General features: G+C 34.9%; 1 protein-coding gene across 1 annotated transcript; it reads left to right on the forward strand.

The window, feature by feature from the left end:
• Window positions 1–3,809: 3,809 nt before the first annotated feature.
• Window positions 3,810–14,413, forward strand: LOC128552668 (uncharacterized). Its single transcript, XM_053533712.1, has 5 exons — window positions 3,810–3,857; window positions 4,684–4,869; window positions 5,569–5,658; window positions 12,512–12,695; window positions 14,250–14,413. The coding sequence occupies exons 1-5, from the start codon at window positions 3,810–3,812 to the stop codon at window positions 14,351–14,353; spliced, it is 612 nt and encodes a 203-aa protein (XP_053389687.1). The 3' UTR covers window positions 14,354–14,413.
• Window positions 14,414–14,637: the final 224 nt, after the last annotated feature.

Genomic DNA, 14,637 nt, shown 5'->3' on the forward strand with positions numbered 1-14,637 from the left:
TTTAAAACAATTTCTCTATGCGGACGTGCATTTATTAAAATTGATGCGCCACCAGAAGCCTTTTCTGAACTTTTATTGATAAAGTTATACGTTGAATAATTTTTGAAGGATATTTTGTCACTTTCTTTCAAAAAGCTTTCACCTAAACATATCAAAGAGGGATTATATTTTGATAGCAGAAGGAGAATTTCATTATAATTAGCTTTAAGTCCACGACAGTTCCACTGGATTATTTTATTCGACATAAATATGTTCTATCTGGAAACATTGTATTCACACTATTCAGTCTTCTCAGGAGAAGCGATTTTAGTAATCTTTTTCTCCGTCAAAGGCTTAGGAGGTATGGCAGGAGGCTTAGACGAACGTCCATCCTCCTCATCCTCCATATCTACATCTACTGCTAGATGTTCAAACCGGTTGTAGTGGTTAATTGGATCATTAGATCTCTTCTCCATTCCACCGGTATTTAGTTCAATTCTTTGTCTAGGTGTTTTATTCACCTTTGCCGATGATGAAGTACTTGTTGTATAGTTAGATCTATTGCTTGTTCGTTGTTGTTGTGGCTTGTAATTAGGGATATTTTGTTTTGCAGCTGGAGCTTTAACTTGAGGATTTTTCTGTACATTTGATTGTTGTTTACTGGGTTCCAAAGTTGGGGCTGGATTTTGAGAAACGGTCACTGAATCTGTTTGAGTAAAAGCATCAATACACTGTGTTGTATTTTAGCGACAGATTTAGTGATTGGTGAATAAGTTTGTGCGAGTGATGAAGATGTAATTCTAACATTGGCAATTTGCCTGGGTTCTGGAAACCCATTGCCTTGTGTGATACGAAGAACCTCCTTCTCGAGTTTCCATGTCTTGCAATCGCGAGACCTGGCTGAATGTGGTTCGCTGCAATTCACACAACGCACTGGATAAGTGCACTTGTCCTCGTCGTGGGAATGGCCATCTCGACAGCACTTTGGGCATATGTGACCACTTTTGCAGTTTCTCTCGTTGTGTCCGAACTTAAAGCAGCAGTAGCATCGAAGTGGATTAGGGATATAGGCTGTAACTTTTGTCATGAGGTACCAAGAATAATTCGTCAAAAATGGCTGCCAGGGGGTGTGGTCACTTCTCTTTATATGTATATAGTGAAAATTTAAAAAAATCTTCTTGTAAGAAAAGGCAGGCACAATTTTAAAATAATTTTACATAAATGATTTAAGAATTAATATATCTCATCCAGTGATTTGTCGTTGAATAAATCATTGTTAGGAGTTCAGATGCGAAGGAATTATATCACGAGGGCGCAGAGCAAATCACTAAATGAGATATATTATTTCGATTCTAACACGTTACCAAGGATTTTTAAGAACATCCTTGATGACATTCATTAAATATTTGCCCGTTTTCAATCGGTTTCTTTTCCAGCACGCCGCTATGCCGTTTGACGCCATGACGTAATAATTGTGACGTCAGAACAGTGATTTGTGGTATAATAATTCACTGTTTTCTGCCTTCTTTGTTTAATAGGAAAATGAATCGGATCGTGTTAGAATCTGGGATAACGCTGTACGAAGATTGTAAAAAATATTCTATTACGCCACTAGTGGGTATCGTCACTTTTCTGATGAAACTGTTTGATATTGTCTCTAAGTACCCCTATGTCATCATTCCCAAACGTCTTACCAGCCCTACTCCCACAACAAAAGCATACATTACTTGTTCATACTAATTTAGTAGAAACTTTTCAAATACTCCTATCAGAAAGCACTGGCACTTTTTCAAAGGAATTTCACAAACATTTCATTGCATAACCATCTGCTAAAACTGTTCAACCAGGCAGTGAGCAAGCAACTCAGGTGAGAGATATAGGGCCATCACGGCCCTTTTGTTTCTTTTATAATGCCGAAGACAACATCCTAAGATATGTGCCAAATTAAAATGTAAAGCATAAAAGAAGTCTATTAGCAACATTTCTTATTTTCTTCGACACATGGAATATAGACAATAGAATACCACTGTCTTTCGATATCATTTCTGCCGGGGAGAAATCTACAAATCGACAAGCCTCGTTTCTTAGAGCCCATATCGATCTTTGCCGATAAACTTTATATTTTTTTTTGTTTTATTTATCACGGACACATATGTTTGTATCACATTTTACTGATTTGTTAATTTCTTTGCTCCTGCTGTGTTTACAGTTAAACATTATTTATTTCAAAGGTCGAAATTGTTGGCTTATTTATATTCGTCGGCATTAATCCACAAAATTAAATCCCAACGGGCAAACAAAATATCTTATTATTTCCTCCTCAAAATTTGAATGAACAAACAAAATGTGTTCTGATTTCAACTTCAACATTTGAAACCACAAAGTCAAAACCCCACGTAATACTAGTAATCGTTTCGGTTAAAACCATCAAATTTCACCTACAGTTTCATTTTTCAAACTAAAGTAATGTTATAGTTTAATCATTGACCTTCTAATGAAATCAGGTTTTGCAGTAACGCATGATCTATAGACCACCGAACTTTAAATGTAACGTTACGGACAACGTAAGAAAGCAAATTTAAAACGGCTGCAATATTAAATACCTGAATTAGTATAGTGACACTTTGCTTTTAAAAAGTAACAGTTAAATTAGTTCCTACTTTAGTTGCAAATAAAGCAGTAGCCTGAGGTTGATGTAAATGAATATTCAAATCATACACTATCAGTGCCATTCTTTCTGACAATTCTTTTATATTTGAATGAAATTATTTCAAAATTTCCAACCTTTGCGCGATACACATAATACAACTTCTAACCAGCCACCTCGGTATTAAAATATCTGGAGCAAGCTAATGATCTTTAAACAGCTTTACAAACACAACACTCTACGTTTGTTTTACGCACAAAAATCCATTTGAAATATAAAAGTAATTGATTAAAATTAAATAAACATCATTTGGAAAACAAAAGCCACAAAATTTCAAAATACTCCAGAAAAGACAGGTTGATACCTAATAGGTTCCGTTAGCACTTTCCGACCCGGTAACAGGTAAAATTATTTCCTAAAGCTGTAGAAAAATCATCAGTCTCGGGCGATTTTCTACAAATAAGGTAACCCAGAATATGTTACACGGTGACTCTCGAGTCAAATAAGTTTTAAGTTTGGCTAACATAAGGAGTAACAGGCTAATAGCAGACAGTGCATATTTACACTTGTTAAACATCAAAACACACACAAAATGTCTTTCGCATGGAACAGATTATGTCATATATATCAGGAGAGGTCTTTGGGTCGTTGTGCGAAAGGTGCAACACTAAAACAAAAGCTAGCAGATTTTTCCTTTCTTATTTAAGTTGTTAACGTACTGCCTAAGTGCCCATGGGAACACTTGAGCCTTTAGCTTAGTATCAACACTGCCTGAATAGCAGTGATACTACATTTCAAATCATCACAAAATCGTCCCGCTATGACCATGTTACTCCTATCCTTAAAGATCTCCACTGGCTACCTGTAGAGAACAGAATCAAATTCAAAATCCTAACACTTACCTATAAAACACTACATAACAAAGGTCCAGTATATATAAAGAAAATGCTGAATGTGTACCAACCAAAACGAGACTTACGATCCCAGAATGGTTCACTAAGACTGGAGTTACGTACGAACATTCGAACAGCAACTTACAGTGACAGACGTTTTGAAACAGCCGCTGCAAAGCTTTGGAACGCACTTCCTCCAGGAATAAGGGATTCAACATCATTGTGTTCATTTAAAACATCACTGAAAACACTTTTTCATTCAAGAATATGGGAGATAATTTTTTTTTTAGATGACTGGACAAAGTCTCACACTTGTTAAATGGACCTGTGATATTGAAGTGTGTGGTATTTCTTTCTAATACAGTATATGATGGCACCATGAACCGGGGGGTTTGAACCTCTATATACAGCCCGTCTGAGCGTACCAGATGCTTAAAGCACTGGTATTGGCAATAGGGGTAAAATGACCTCAAGGCGAGGGGTGCAATCTTGACTGTAAGTTACAAAAGGGCTGTAATTGTTATCATTGTAATTATTAATATTTTTATAATAACTATTTTTGTTATAATGTAGAACGCCTTCGAATAAATCATTTATATAATTAGGTGTTTAATCAAGTTATTCAGTTTCAGTTTTAGTCTTAATATTGCATATCTATGTTTTTGCGATTTTACTACATATCTGTGATATGTCACATGTTTAATTGTAAAGCGCTCTTGAACGTATATTTCATATGAAAAGGGCGCTCAACAAATCTGGTATAATAATAATAATATGTTTAAACGGCGCATTATGTACATCTAGTGTTAAGGTGACCTGCGTCATAAACTGAGAAAGGGCCTTAACACTTCCTGTAGTACTGGTAGTACTGGACAGTGACATCCACATAATATATCTGTTTGCCATTCAAGGAATTGACTTCAGTTGCCGCATATAGGTAGCCAAGGCCGTATGGTTAAGGTCATTTGCCCCTCAGCGATGTCGGTGCAAACCTCACTCGGGGTGTTGAATTCTTCATGTGAGGAAGCTGTAAAGCTGTGACGTTAAACCAGCAACAACAACAACAAAATAAATGAAAAAATCAAATTGGTAATTAAGGAAACTAATGTAAAGATGAGAGACTATCTTGCATTTTTAGAATACTAGTAACACCAGTGATTTAAGTATCATATTATCTATCCTCATATCTTACTTTTTCAGACACACCGTCTCATAAAGATATATGATGGAGTGGATGTAGCACAGGACATTGTGCATGACAAAGACGAAAATACGGTGTTGATAACAGTCAGCCAAGCACCTGCTTTGAAGAGGCTTGTTCCTACTGTCAACTTCCATGATTTCAATACGGTATATCATTTTGTTATAATGATTGCTTTGCATGGATAATAATTTTTCTATCGTAACGTCAGCTCATATGAATTGTTCTAAGCTTTATAATTTAAAGGTGATCTTAATCCTAACTAACATACATTCAGTTGTTTAGAACAAGAAAAAGGGAGGTTGCAGAAGGGTTTCATATTTGATTCTGTAACTGTCCATGGTCTATGGCAGATAACTGTTTTTCACTTTCAGAGTTTATTTTACACAGAATTTGCAATTATTTCAAACTTTTTTTTATAATATTTACACATAACCTTACTACAAGAAATATGTTACTAGACCTTCTTGCTACATAATGAATATATATATTTTGATAAAGAAGTTCAGTGTCTTATAAGACTAAATATAATTTTCCAAACACAGCAGACAGCAAAAACATACTTTATATATACTGAACTATCTAGCATATATAATTGTTAAAGAGCAACAGTATGTGTAGTATTAAAATCTAAAAAAGCACTTTACTTGAACCTTGATAGAACCAAATACGTTTTCCTGTACTTCATCCTATTTTTACACGCTCACAGTGATAATATTTGATTATATACTAAAAATGAACATAAGATAACACATTTAAATGGGTTGTCACACATATTCGTGTCAGTCTGTTACAAAGGCGACTTCTTAAAACTAACTGAGATTGGCAACTATTTATTTCAATTCCAGAAATATGTCGTTTTCAAGGATATTGAACATGGCATCTGTCTCCTTACTTACGCGCCAATACCGTTTGCCACTCCCAGCGTATACAAACTGGTAAGTTACGTCATCTTCAATAATAAAATGTTATTAATCAAGTGATTTTATACGGGCCTTGTTATTTATCCAAAGGTTGTCATACCGGCACAAGGCCGTAGGCCGAGGGCTAATACCACTACCCGAGGACATATAACTAGCTGTGATAGAATCTCAGCTTCAAATGTCGTTTCTTTGTAGGCTGCAGGTAACGAGACACAAAATGGTACACATATGCGTTGATAAAGATAATAAAACCAACCAATCACAAATTATACACCCTCATGCCTCGTTTTATTCCTATACGAAATTGGTTACAGTTTACAACTGACACTGGTTTTCACATCCACTTACCAGCATGTGAATCACTCCTTATAATTGCACAAAAAATCCACACTATCTAAATGTCCGTTTAAGATAAGTCTCATCCTTTTAATTAATCTGAGTTTCGCATATTCACGAAAATTGTCGTAACTTCTGACAGGAATCAAACTCCTACGTAGTGATCTCCCAAGCAGCAATGAAAATAACTGCGTAGGAGTTTGGACAGGAACTTGTTTGCACACAATAACGAATAAGCCGAAAGTATCGATATAATCTACAAAGACGTACATCGTCCGCTCAGTCTTATTTGGTTATTACATGAACACGTTAGGTAATGTTTTGGTTAAAAATGTAAAAACTATTGTAATGTATATTTTTATGTTAAACAAAATGGCGTAAATCAAAAATCTAACGGAAGTGACTTCTCTGTATTGGCCCTCTCTTTTGAACCAATCAAAATGCTTGAATTCTGTATTGGCCCTGTTTTCTCGTATTGGTCCTGCTTTTCTTATATTGGATCAGTTATGTTTTGTGTTAGCTCTATCAGTTTCACATGATGTGCGCAATTGATCTAACACAGTGTATTATATTGTAAAGTTGAATAATATTTTTTCTAAAGTTTGGAATGTATTACAAAGTGTACCTATTAATCTATCTGCATTTACTCATTTAGACATTTGCAAAAGGTACAGCATTTGACTTACACAAATTGTCACATCAAAAATATAATTATTAATTGTTACTGTCGTTTTTAGATTGCAATGCTAAGCTTTTTTAAGACTCATTATTCAGAATTTATTAAAACTTAGCATACACGAAAAATGGAAAAAAATCCTGCTATCTTTGAATATCAAAGCAAACTTGCCCTGTGGAGTTTCCACTTTTTCTATTTTGAAAATATTATTATTGAATTTGCATATTCAAAAGTCTTTGTTATATGTATTTAATCTACAAAAATGAAAATTACTGAACAACACAGAAACGAAACTGCCAAAACTGTGGCTTTTTCTAAAAGCTCTTGAAAAAAAAAATGATGATCTGCAAGGACACTTCGAGGATAGGATAAAAAGCCCCCTATAAATTTCATGTAAAAGTGACACAGTCGCGCGAATTGTTAACATAGGCGAGACTTTACAATATAACGATGTATCGAACGTAATGAATGGCGCAAGTCGAATCAGTAAAACGTTTTCTGATTACGTTAGAATTAAAATGGGTTGAATTTTACAATTTTAAGACAGCAACTTTATCTTTTGGTTGTATTACCGGCATGTCTAAATTGATGGTGTGATAAAACACGAATCCAAGTGAAAAGCCAATTATCGGCTTTGCATTATCCAAAATAATTGCTTCATTTCTTTGCGTAATTGTTATGTTTAGTATAATAATTGTTTTCTTTTTCAACCATAATCAAAACTTAATTTTATTAAAGTGGCATTATGCACATCACATGTTACTGCACATAGTGTGTTTCCGGTGAATGTTTTATAAAAGCTATTTTCGGTTGCTGTACATATATATGTGTTAATCTGCGCAAAATGTTTTTTAATCTTTTTATATCTTATGACAATATACCTACATGTATTAAGTTTCAATAACAGGTGTTACTGTTACCAGTTTGACTTTCTTTTATAGACATTCACATTTAAAGTGGGTGGGGTAATTTGACATGTAACCAGCCAGAAACACAATTTCCGTTATTCTTTTTAAAGAAATGGTTCAAACATTTTATCTGGAACTTTCATGATAAAATAGTTATGCAATGGACATTCACACAGCATGTTGCGTTTTAAATTGTCTTGAATACTGTTTCCATCACAGAGCCACAAATTGGCCTGATCAAATGTACTGATTTTTAATGGACGAATTTCACCAAATAATCTAAAACATTTTTTATCAGTTGAGATATTCAGGTGTTATTTTCAGCAGATATTGTAAACTTTCATGATAAAATAACTATGCAATGGACATTCACACAACATGTTGCGTTTTAAATTGTCTTGAATACTTTTTTCATCACAGAGCCACAAATTGGCCTGATCAAATTTACTGATTTTCAATGGACGAATTTCACCAAATAATCTAAAACATTTTTTTATTAGTTAAGGTATTCAGGTGTTATTTTCAGCAGATATTGTAAACTACATAAACATTAAAATGACAGTATTACAGGAATAAAAATTGTGCAGTTGTCAAGAAATGGCCTCAGATTTTCCACTACTATCTTAATTTTATTAACTACAGGCATGGGTGATAAACTTTAACAAAAAATTGTCCATTATATACATGTGTGCCATGGAAAAAAGCATAAACCTTGAATATGACATATAGACAAACAAAATTAACCCTGAAAGCTCAAAGTATTTAACAAAAGGTTTTGCCTGAGGCAGTATATTTTGAGGAAAGGTATTGTTATTATTGAGATTAAATTTCTGCATTTGCAATTTCAATGTAGTTTAGAATATACATGAATATAGGTCTTCTAACTGGTAGCTCTGACAATCTCTTTCAGGTAGCCATAGTGCAGATAGTTTTATTATTCATCTGGTTTGTCAGTACTGCATAAAATATACAGTACAGACACTGCTGTCACTGTTCATTTACCTGCATATATATAACACATTCGTCATTAATTTCTAGGCAGAAACATTATCTGCACCAAGCTTCAAGTACTTTTGTTATATGAAGGAACAAATACTTATACATGTCATGTATTTGCATTAAATTTTGTACTTTGACACTGTTAGTCCCAAGAAGAAACCCATCAAGTAAGTTCAAGGAAGGAACAAACACATTATCTACACTTGTTCCAAAGCAGGATCATACAGCAATCGAGGTATTGTTAGTTCCAGGTAGGAACATATACCAGTTGCACTCAATAAGCCACTATAAGTTCCAGAAAGTTTATCACCCAAGGCTGTATTTAATAAAACTAGAATGTGTCTGTAAGACACAGGGTGTGCCCCCACAGGTACAGTTGTCACGAATAAGGGGCAATAATTCAATGATTCATGTTTGCAGTTTTAAGGGGATAAAGCCTCAACAAACATTTTATATAAAGGATTCATTATTCTAAACCATATACTTCTTGAGCTATGAGCATCACAAAGAAAACATTCACTATTTTGGCTATTTTAAGGGCCATAACTCTGTAACAAGCGCTAAGATTTTCAAGAAGAATGCAAAGTGTGCAAGGTAACATCATTATCAAGACTCATGCAGGGTTATAAGCATTTACATCAACTACTTTTTAAGCTAGGCACGTCATTAGGTGAAAATGTGCTTTTTTGACTATTTCAGGGGTCATAACTTTAAAAAAAGGGATGGAGCCAGACGAAAAAATTAGGTGCGCACGTTTATATCATGATAAATACTCATGCAAGTTTTCATAAATTTATATCAAAGGCTTTTTGAGCTAGGTGCGTCACAAGGTGAAAATGTGCATTTTGAACTATTTCAAGGGCCATAACTCTGGAAATAGGGGGCAGAGCCAGACAAAAAGGAAGTGTGCAAGTTCATATCATGATAAAGACTCATGCAAGGTTTAATCGATTTATATGAAATACTTTTCGAGCTAGGCGCATAACAAGGTGAAAATGTGCAATTTTTTTTACTATTTCAGGGGCCATAACTCTAGAAATAGGGGATAGAGCCAGTAGAAAAATAAGAGGTGCGCAAATTTATATCGTGATTAAGATTCATGCAAGGTTTCCTCAATTTACATTAAATAAATGTTGAGCTAGGCGCTTCACAAGGTAAAAATGTGTGTTTTTGACTGTGTCAGGGGCCATAACTCTGAAGATAAGGGGCGGAGCCAGACAAAAATTAGGGATACGCAAATTCATATCATGATAAAGGCTCAAGCAGGGTTTCATCAAGTTATATCAAATACTTTTAGAGCTAGGCGCGTCACGATCTTCGGACGGACGGACGTACAGACGCACGAATGCACGGACAAGACAAAATCTATATGCCCCCACCACTCACGGGGGCACAATTAAGACAGAAGTAGACAATCTGAGGCTATGTCTTAAACTGCACAATTTTTATTCCTATAATAGTGTTGCTTCGAATGTTTATTTACCCCACCCACTTTTTCCCAGTTCGAGAGTGTACCACTCTCTCAATATTAATCAGAGTGTACTGATGTACTGTCATTTTAATGTTTATTTAGTTTACAATATCTGCTGAAAATAACACCTGAATATCTCAACTAATAAAAAATATTTTAGATTATTTGTTGAAATTCGTCCATTGAAAATCAGTAAATTTGATCAGGCCAATTTGTGGCTCTGTGATGACAAAAGTATTCAAGACAATTAAAAACGCAACATGTTGTGTGAATGTCCATTGCATAGTTATTTTATCATGAAAGTTCCAGGTAAAATGTTTAAACCATTTTTTAAAAAAAACAACGATTCCTGTCTGGTCTCATGTCAAATTACCCTACCCGCTTTAAATGCGAATATCTATAAAAGTAAGTCAAAACTGTAACAGTAGCACTTGTTAATGAAACTTAATACATGTAGGTATATTGTCATAATATATAAAGAAAATCAAAAAACATTTTGCGCAGACACCTAACTTGGACCCCCCCCCCCGCCCCCCGCCTCCCCCCCCCCCCGCCCCCATCCCCCTTTAACGATAATGCCTCATAAGCATTTGAAGCTGATGATTTAGAAAACAAATCGGACTAATAAAATAATATTTCTTTTCTTCAATCTTCTACGCAGTTACTTCCCTTACATATAGGTAGAGCAATCTGATCACCTCGGCCTTTATGCTATTTACCGGAGAATACGGAAATGCTCGATGTTGCACGATTGATAGGTAGAAATCTCTAAAGGGGAAGGGAAGCAACTCCTGCGTGCAGTTTAACCTTTCTGAACTACCGGAGTCAAAATAAGAAAAGTCATATTTGGAAAGTTGTTATTTTTTCGTACCTGTAGCAGGAAGAAATTGTTATATTGGGTTAAAAGCTATAATTTCCCTACCCTTTTTACACACACATCTATTTCAGCTGGATTTATACTTGCAAAATGCTTATAATTCCACTTTAATTTGAAACGCGTTTACAATCGACAAGATTAACCTAGTTATAAAATTTGTCTGACCCGGACATCTTTTGAAGAATTTGAAGACAAAGCTGTGCGCGGAGATGTGAGGAGTCAGGATACTCTCTCGCCCATTGACGAATCAGGTGTTTGCGAATGTTTATGGGTGAATAATTAAGACAGTATCGTTGCGCAAAGTAAATCTGTCTGTTCTTATCCTTTCTTCGAAGTCATTGTCATATGATAGCACATGCAGGTTTAATCGACTTATGTACACATTTAATTGATAAAATCTCAATAGTAACAGTTTTATAAATTAATGAAGGTGATTGAGGTTTTGTTTGAAACACCCAAAACAGTTTCTGAAATAAAATAGAAGGCACTCATGAAGCCGTCTGTCTTTAATATGTAATTTAAAGGTAGTCAGTTAGAATTTGGTCAAGTGACAAATTTGTTTGAAACTTTAATTACTGATCAGATACACTTATTTATGTTTCCATTGTTATTGTCATGTACAATAAACATTTATTTCAATGCAAAATAACAATCATCTAATGCTTCATTAGCGGTAAATTTCGCCTGCTGTGTCAATGGATAATTCCAAGAGTCAGAATCTAGAACACACATTTTCTACCTAATGATACAGTTATAATTCTTTTTATTTGCACACCTATACAACACACTGCTTATGGCTGTGTTCTATAATTTTTTACTTGTTCAAAAAGAGGTATTGTAATACAATGCGCAACATATTGTCATGTATTTTTACAATTTATATCTTATGAGAAGATATGGATTCCAAAACGCTATATTAAAGCTGAAGATCTATAGAATAAAGTACTAAAAATTGCAACTGTAACGGATATCGAAAACACATCTACAAAATACAAATACTGCAATAATTATACTTACGTGCTCTATCACGGCTATTAATACAATACATTTTTATGTTCCTAAAATAAATCATTTTACCATATCATACCGATTTGTAAACATTACGTAAAAATGGACCGTTCCATTACTACAAGTACAAAACCTCAAAACTGGACCGTACTGTTTATGGCACATTAACAAATTATTGAAACGCAATTGTTTCGTGCGTCATAAACGATTTTGGCATTAAGTGGAATAAACTGCGTGCTACTTAATTATTTTTATTGATAAAGACGCATAAAATTACTCCGCTGACAAGAACGCATTATCATGATATCATCCTTTGAGTTATAAGAAACAAAGATACCTAGGAAAAAAACATTCCTTCTTTTGCAAATTACCTTCACACATTGTCGACACATTTTCAAAGTACATTACCTCTTCATAAGTTATATGATAGTTATGATTTATATACTTTGTTAGTATGTTGCCCACCCAACTCTCCCTTACTTAGAATACGTTGTGTTGGCATGCAATATGTTTTTTCTTGATGAATGACCCTGAGCGGGGGACGTTGATGATTCTGGTATGTAACATATTAATAGATCAAATGATTTCTGCAGGGAAAAACAAACTTGACATTACCCTACACAGTAGAAGTACAGCACAGCATACTTAGCAATGAAGAAGTTCAACTGAGAGCTGGTGGAAAAATTGGCAATTTCTGTGCTGACTACAAAACAATGTGGATGGATCTAAAGGCTAATCATGACAAACGTCCTGCCAAGAGGGCAGATGATGAACCAGGTATAACATTAAAAACAGTTTTAAGACAAAGAACGACATACTTTCTTGAAACAGTTACGAAATAAACAACCGTGAAAACTGTCAGCATTTTTTGTTAATTTTACTCCGTATTAATTGATGCCCCGACATAGTTTTGATATAACTGTTAACTAAAAAATCTGTTTGCATTTTAGAAAATGAAATATCTTATTTAAATGTTTACTGATAAATTGTTATAACTTTATAGAATGGGTTAGGGCCGCAATTATAAAATTAGATGACATTAAGCACTACCCGTGACAGTAATTGCTTTTGTCACTTTACATGTGGAAAGCATATCAAATTACTATGGGTCTATTTTGGGATTTTTCTTCTTTGTCTTTAAGGTATTAATAGCAATACATACTTTTGAAAACCCGAAAGTGGAAGTTGCCATAGTGTCCTTACCGTCGATTATTTAAGCATATGCTGTACAAAATCTTTAATAACCAATATTATAGATAAAGGAATTAACAATTAAAATGTTCAAAAATAAATTTGATCAATAAGAAATTCCCGAATTATTCAATAATGCTTTTTGTTGGATCGTCAACACCCAGAAAGACAGCTACCCAGCGTAAACACGTACGGCACAGAAAATTATCATGTTAGGTGAATATTAAGTAAACAAAAGATAATAGGTCTCGGAAGCACAGAGCACAACTAACACTGCCTCAGTGCCACGCATTTGCAAAATAAGCCCACGATAAAAAGAAATTGTAACGGAAAAATAACATAGACTGGTTGCTTCAAAAATCCAACAAGTACATTTTAATTTTATGCAAAATATAGAAAGAGCGGGGAGGAAGGGGTGGCGGGTAGAAGGTGTGTGTGTGTGTGGGGGGGGGGGGGCACGGGGTGTAGGGGGAAGTTGAACAAGGCTGAATATTCAAAAGGGAATGCTACGTTCGTTAATCACAGTTACCTTACAACGTAAAACACGACAGCGCAGACACTCATGTACAAAAGGCAAACACAGACGCACGCACGCACGCACTGAAGCACGCACGCAAACACACACACACGCACGCACACACACACACACACACACACACACACACACACACACACACAACTAACTTACATAGATAAACAGACAAGTAAGATATAATAACACTGTAGGGCAACGCCCAAGACACACAGACGCACAAGCACACAAACGCGCACATATAAACAGGTAAAAACAACAATCGGGCACCGCCTTAGGATTCCGGCAGCCAAAATTAAGGTGGGCACGATAACTTACTCATCATATAAGGGGAAGGGATGCCAAAGCGCGGGGGAAATGCAAGGGGAAAGGTTGCGGGGCGATAGGGGGAGGAAAGAAAGCTTACAACAAACAAGACAACAGAAAAGACAGACAGAAGACAAGTTATTTGACCTTATATTAATTAATAACGAATCTGCATGAAAACTAGAAATATACTCGAAGGTGCGGTGAAGATATTTTTACAATCGATTTGTTTTTATCAGACTCATCAAAACTGCAGATTTTATTGATAATTGTTATTCATATTTTATTTATTTGTTTTGTAGAACCCTGTGCGCTTTTTTGCACGTTTTGTTTGGTCGAGATAAACGCAGACTATCAAACAGCTGGAGCTGCGACTGTTAAACCTGCTGCAAATGTTTTCGGCTGAGTGTCTGACATTCCACATTTTTCTGTTTCATTTATACAAGATTAAAAAAAGAGAGAAATTGTTTGACTTCTGTGTTGTGCGATTACAAAAAGCCTTTGGTGTTTTATATGACACAAATCATTAAGGAAATTGATACATCGTTTACATGAAACGACATTGCATATTAACTCTTTAAGATTACAATACTGTAATGATGATATTATACAATTATCGACTTTTTTCATAGGTTGATATCAGGATTTATCAACCCGAAAAGAGTTATATTCACCTCGCCTTCGGCTCGG

The sequence above is a fragment of the Mercenaria mercenaria genome, unplaced genomic scaffold (genome assembly GCF_021730395.1).
Source record: "Mercenaria mercenaria strain notata unplaced genomic scaffold, MADL_Memer_1 contig_3015, whole genome shotgun sequence".
Classification (NCBI taxonomy): Eukaryota; Metazoa; Mollusca; class Bivalvia; order Venerida; family Veneridae; genus Mercenaria; species Mercenaria mercenaria.

Coding starts and splice junctions, on each gene's coding strand:
- LOC128552668 (XM_053533712.1), top strand. CDS start 3,810: ATGACTGGACAAAGTCTCACACTTGTTAAATGGACCTGTGATATTGAA. Junction 3,858..4,683: donor AATGGACCTGTGATATTGAA/GTGTGTGGTATT, acceptor CAGTGATTTAAG/TATCATATTATCTATCCTCA. Junction 12,696..14,249: donor GAGGGCAGATGATGAACCAG/GTATAACATTAA, acceptor TTTGTTTTGTAG/AACCCTGTGCGCTTTTTTGC.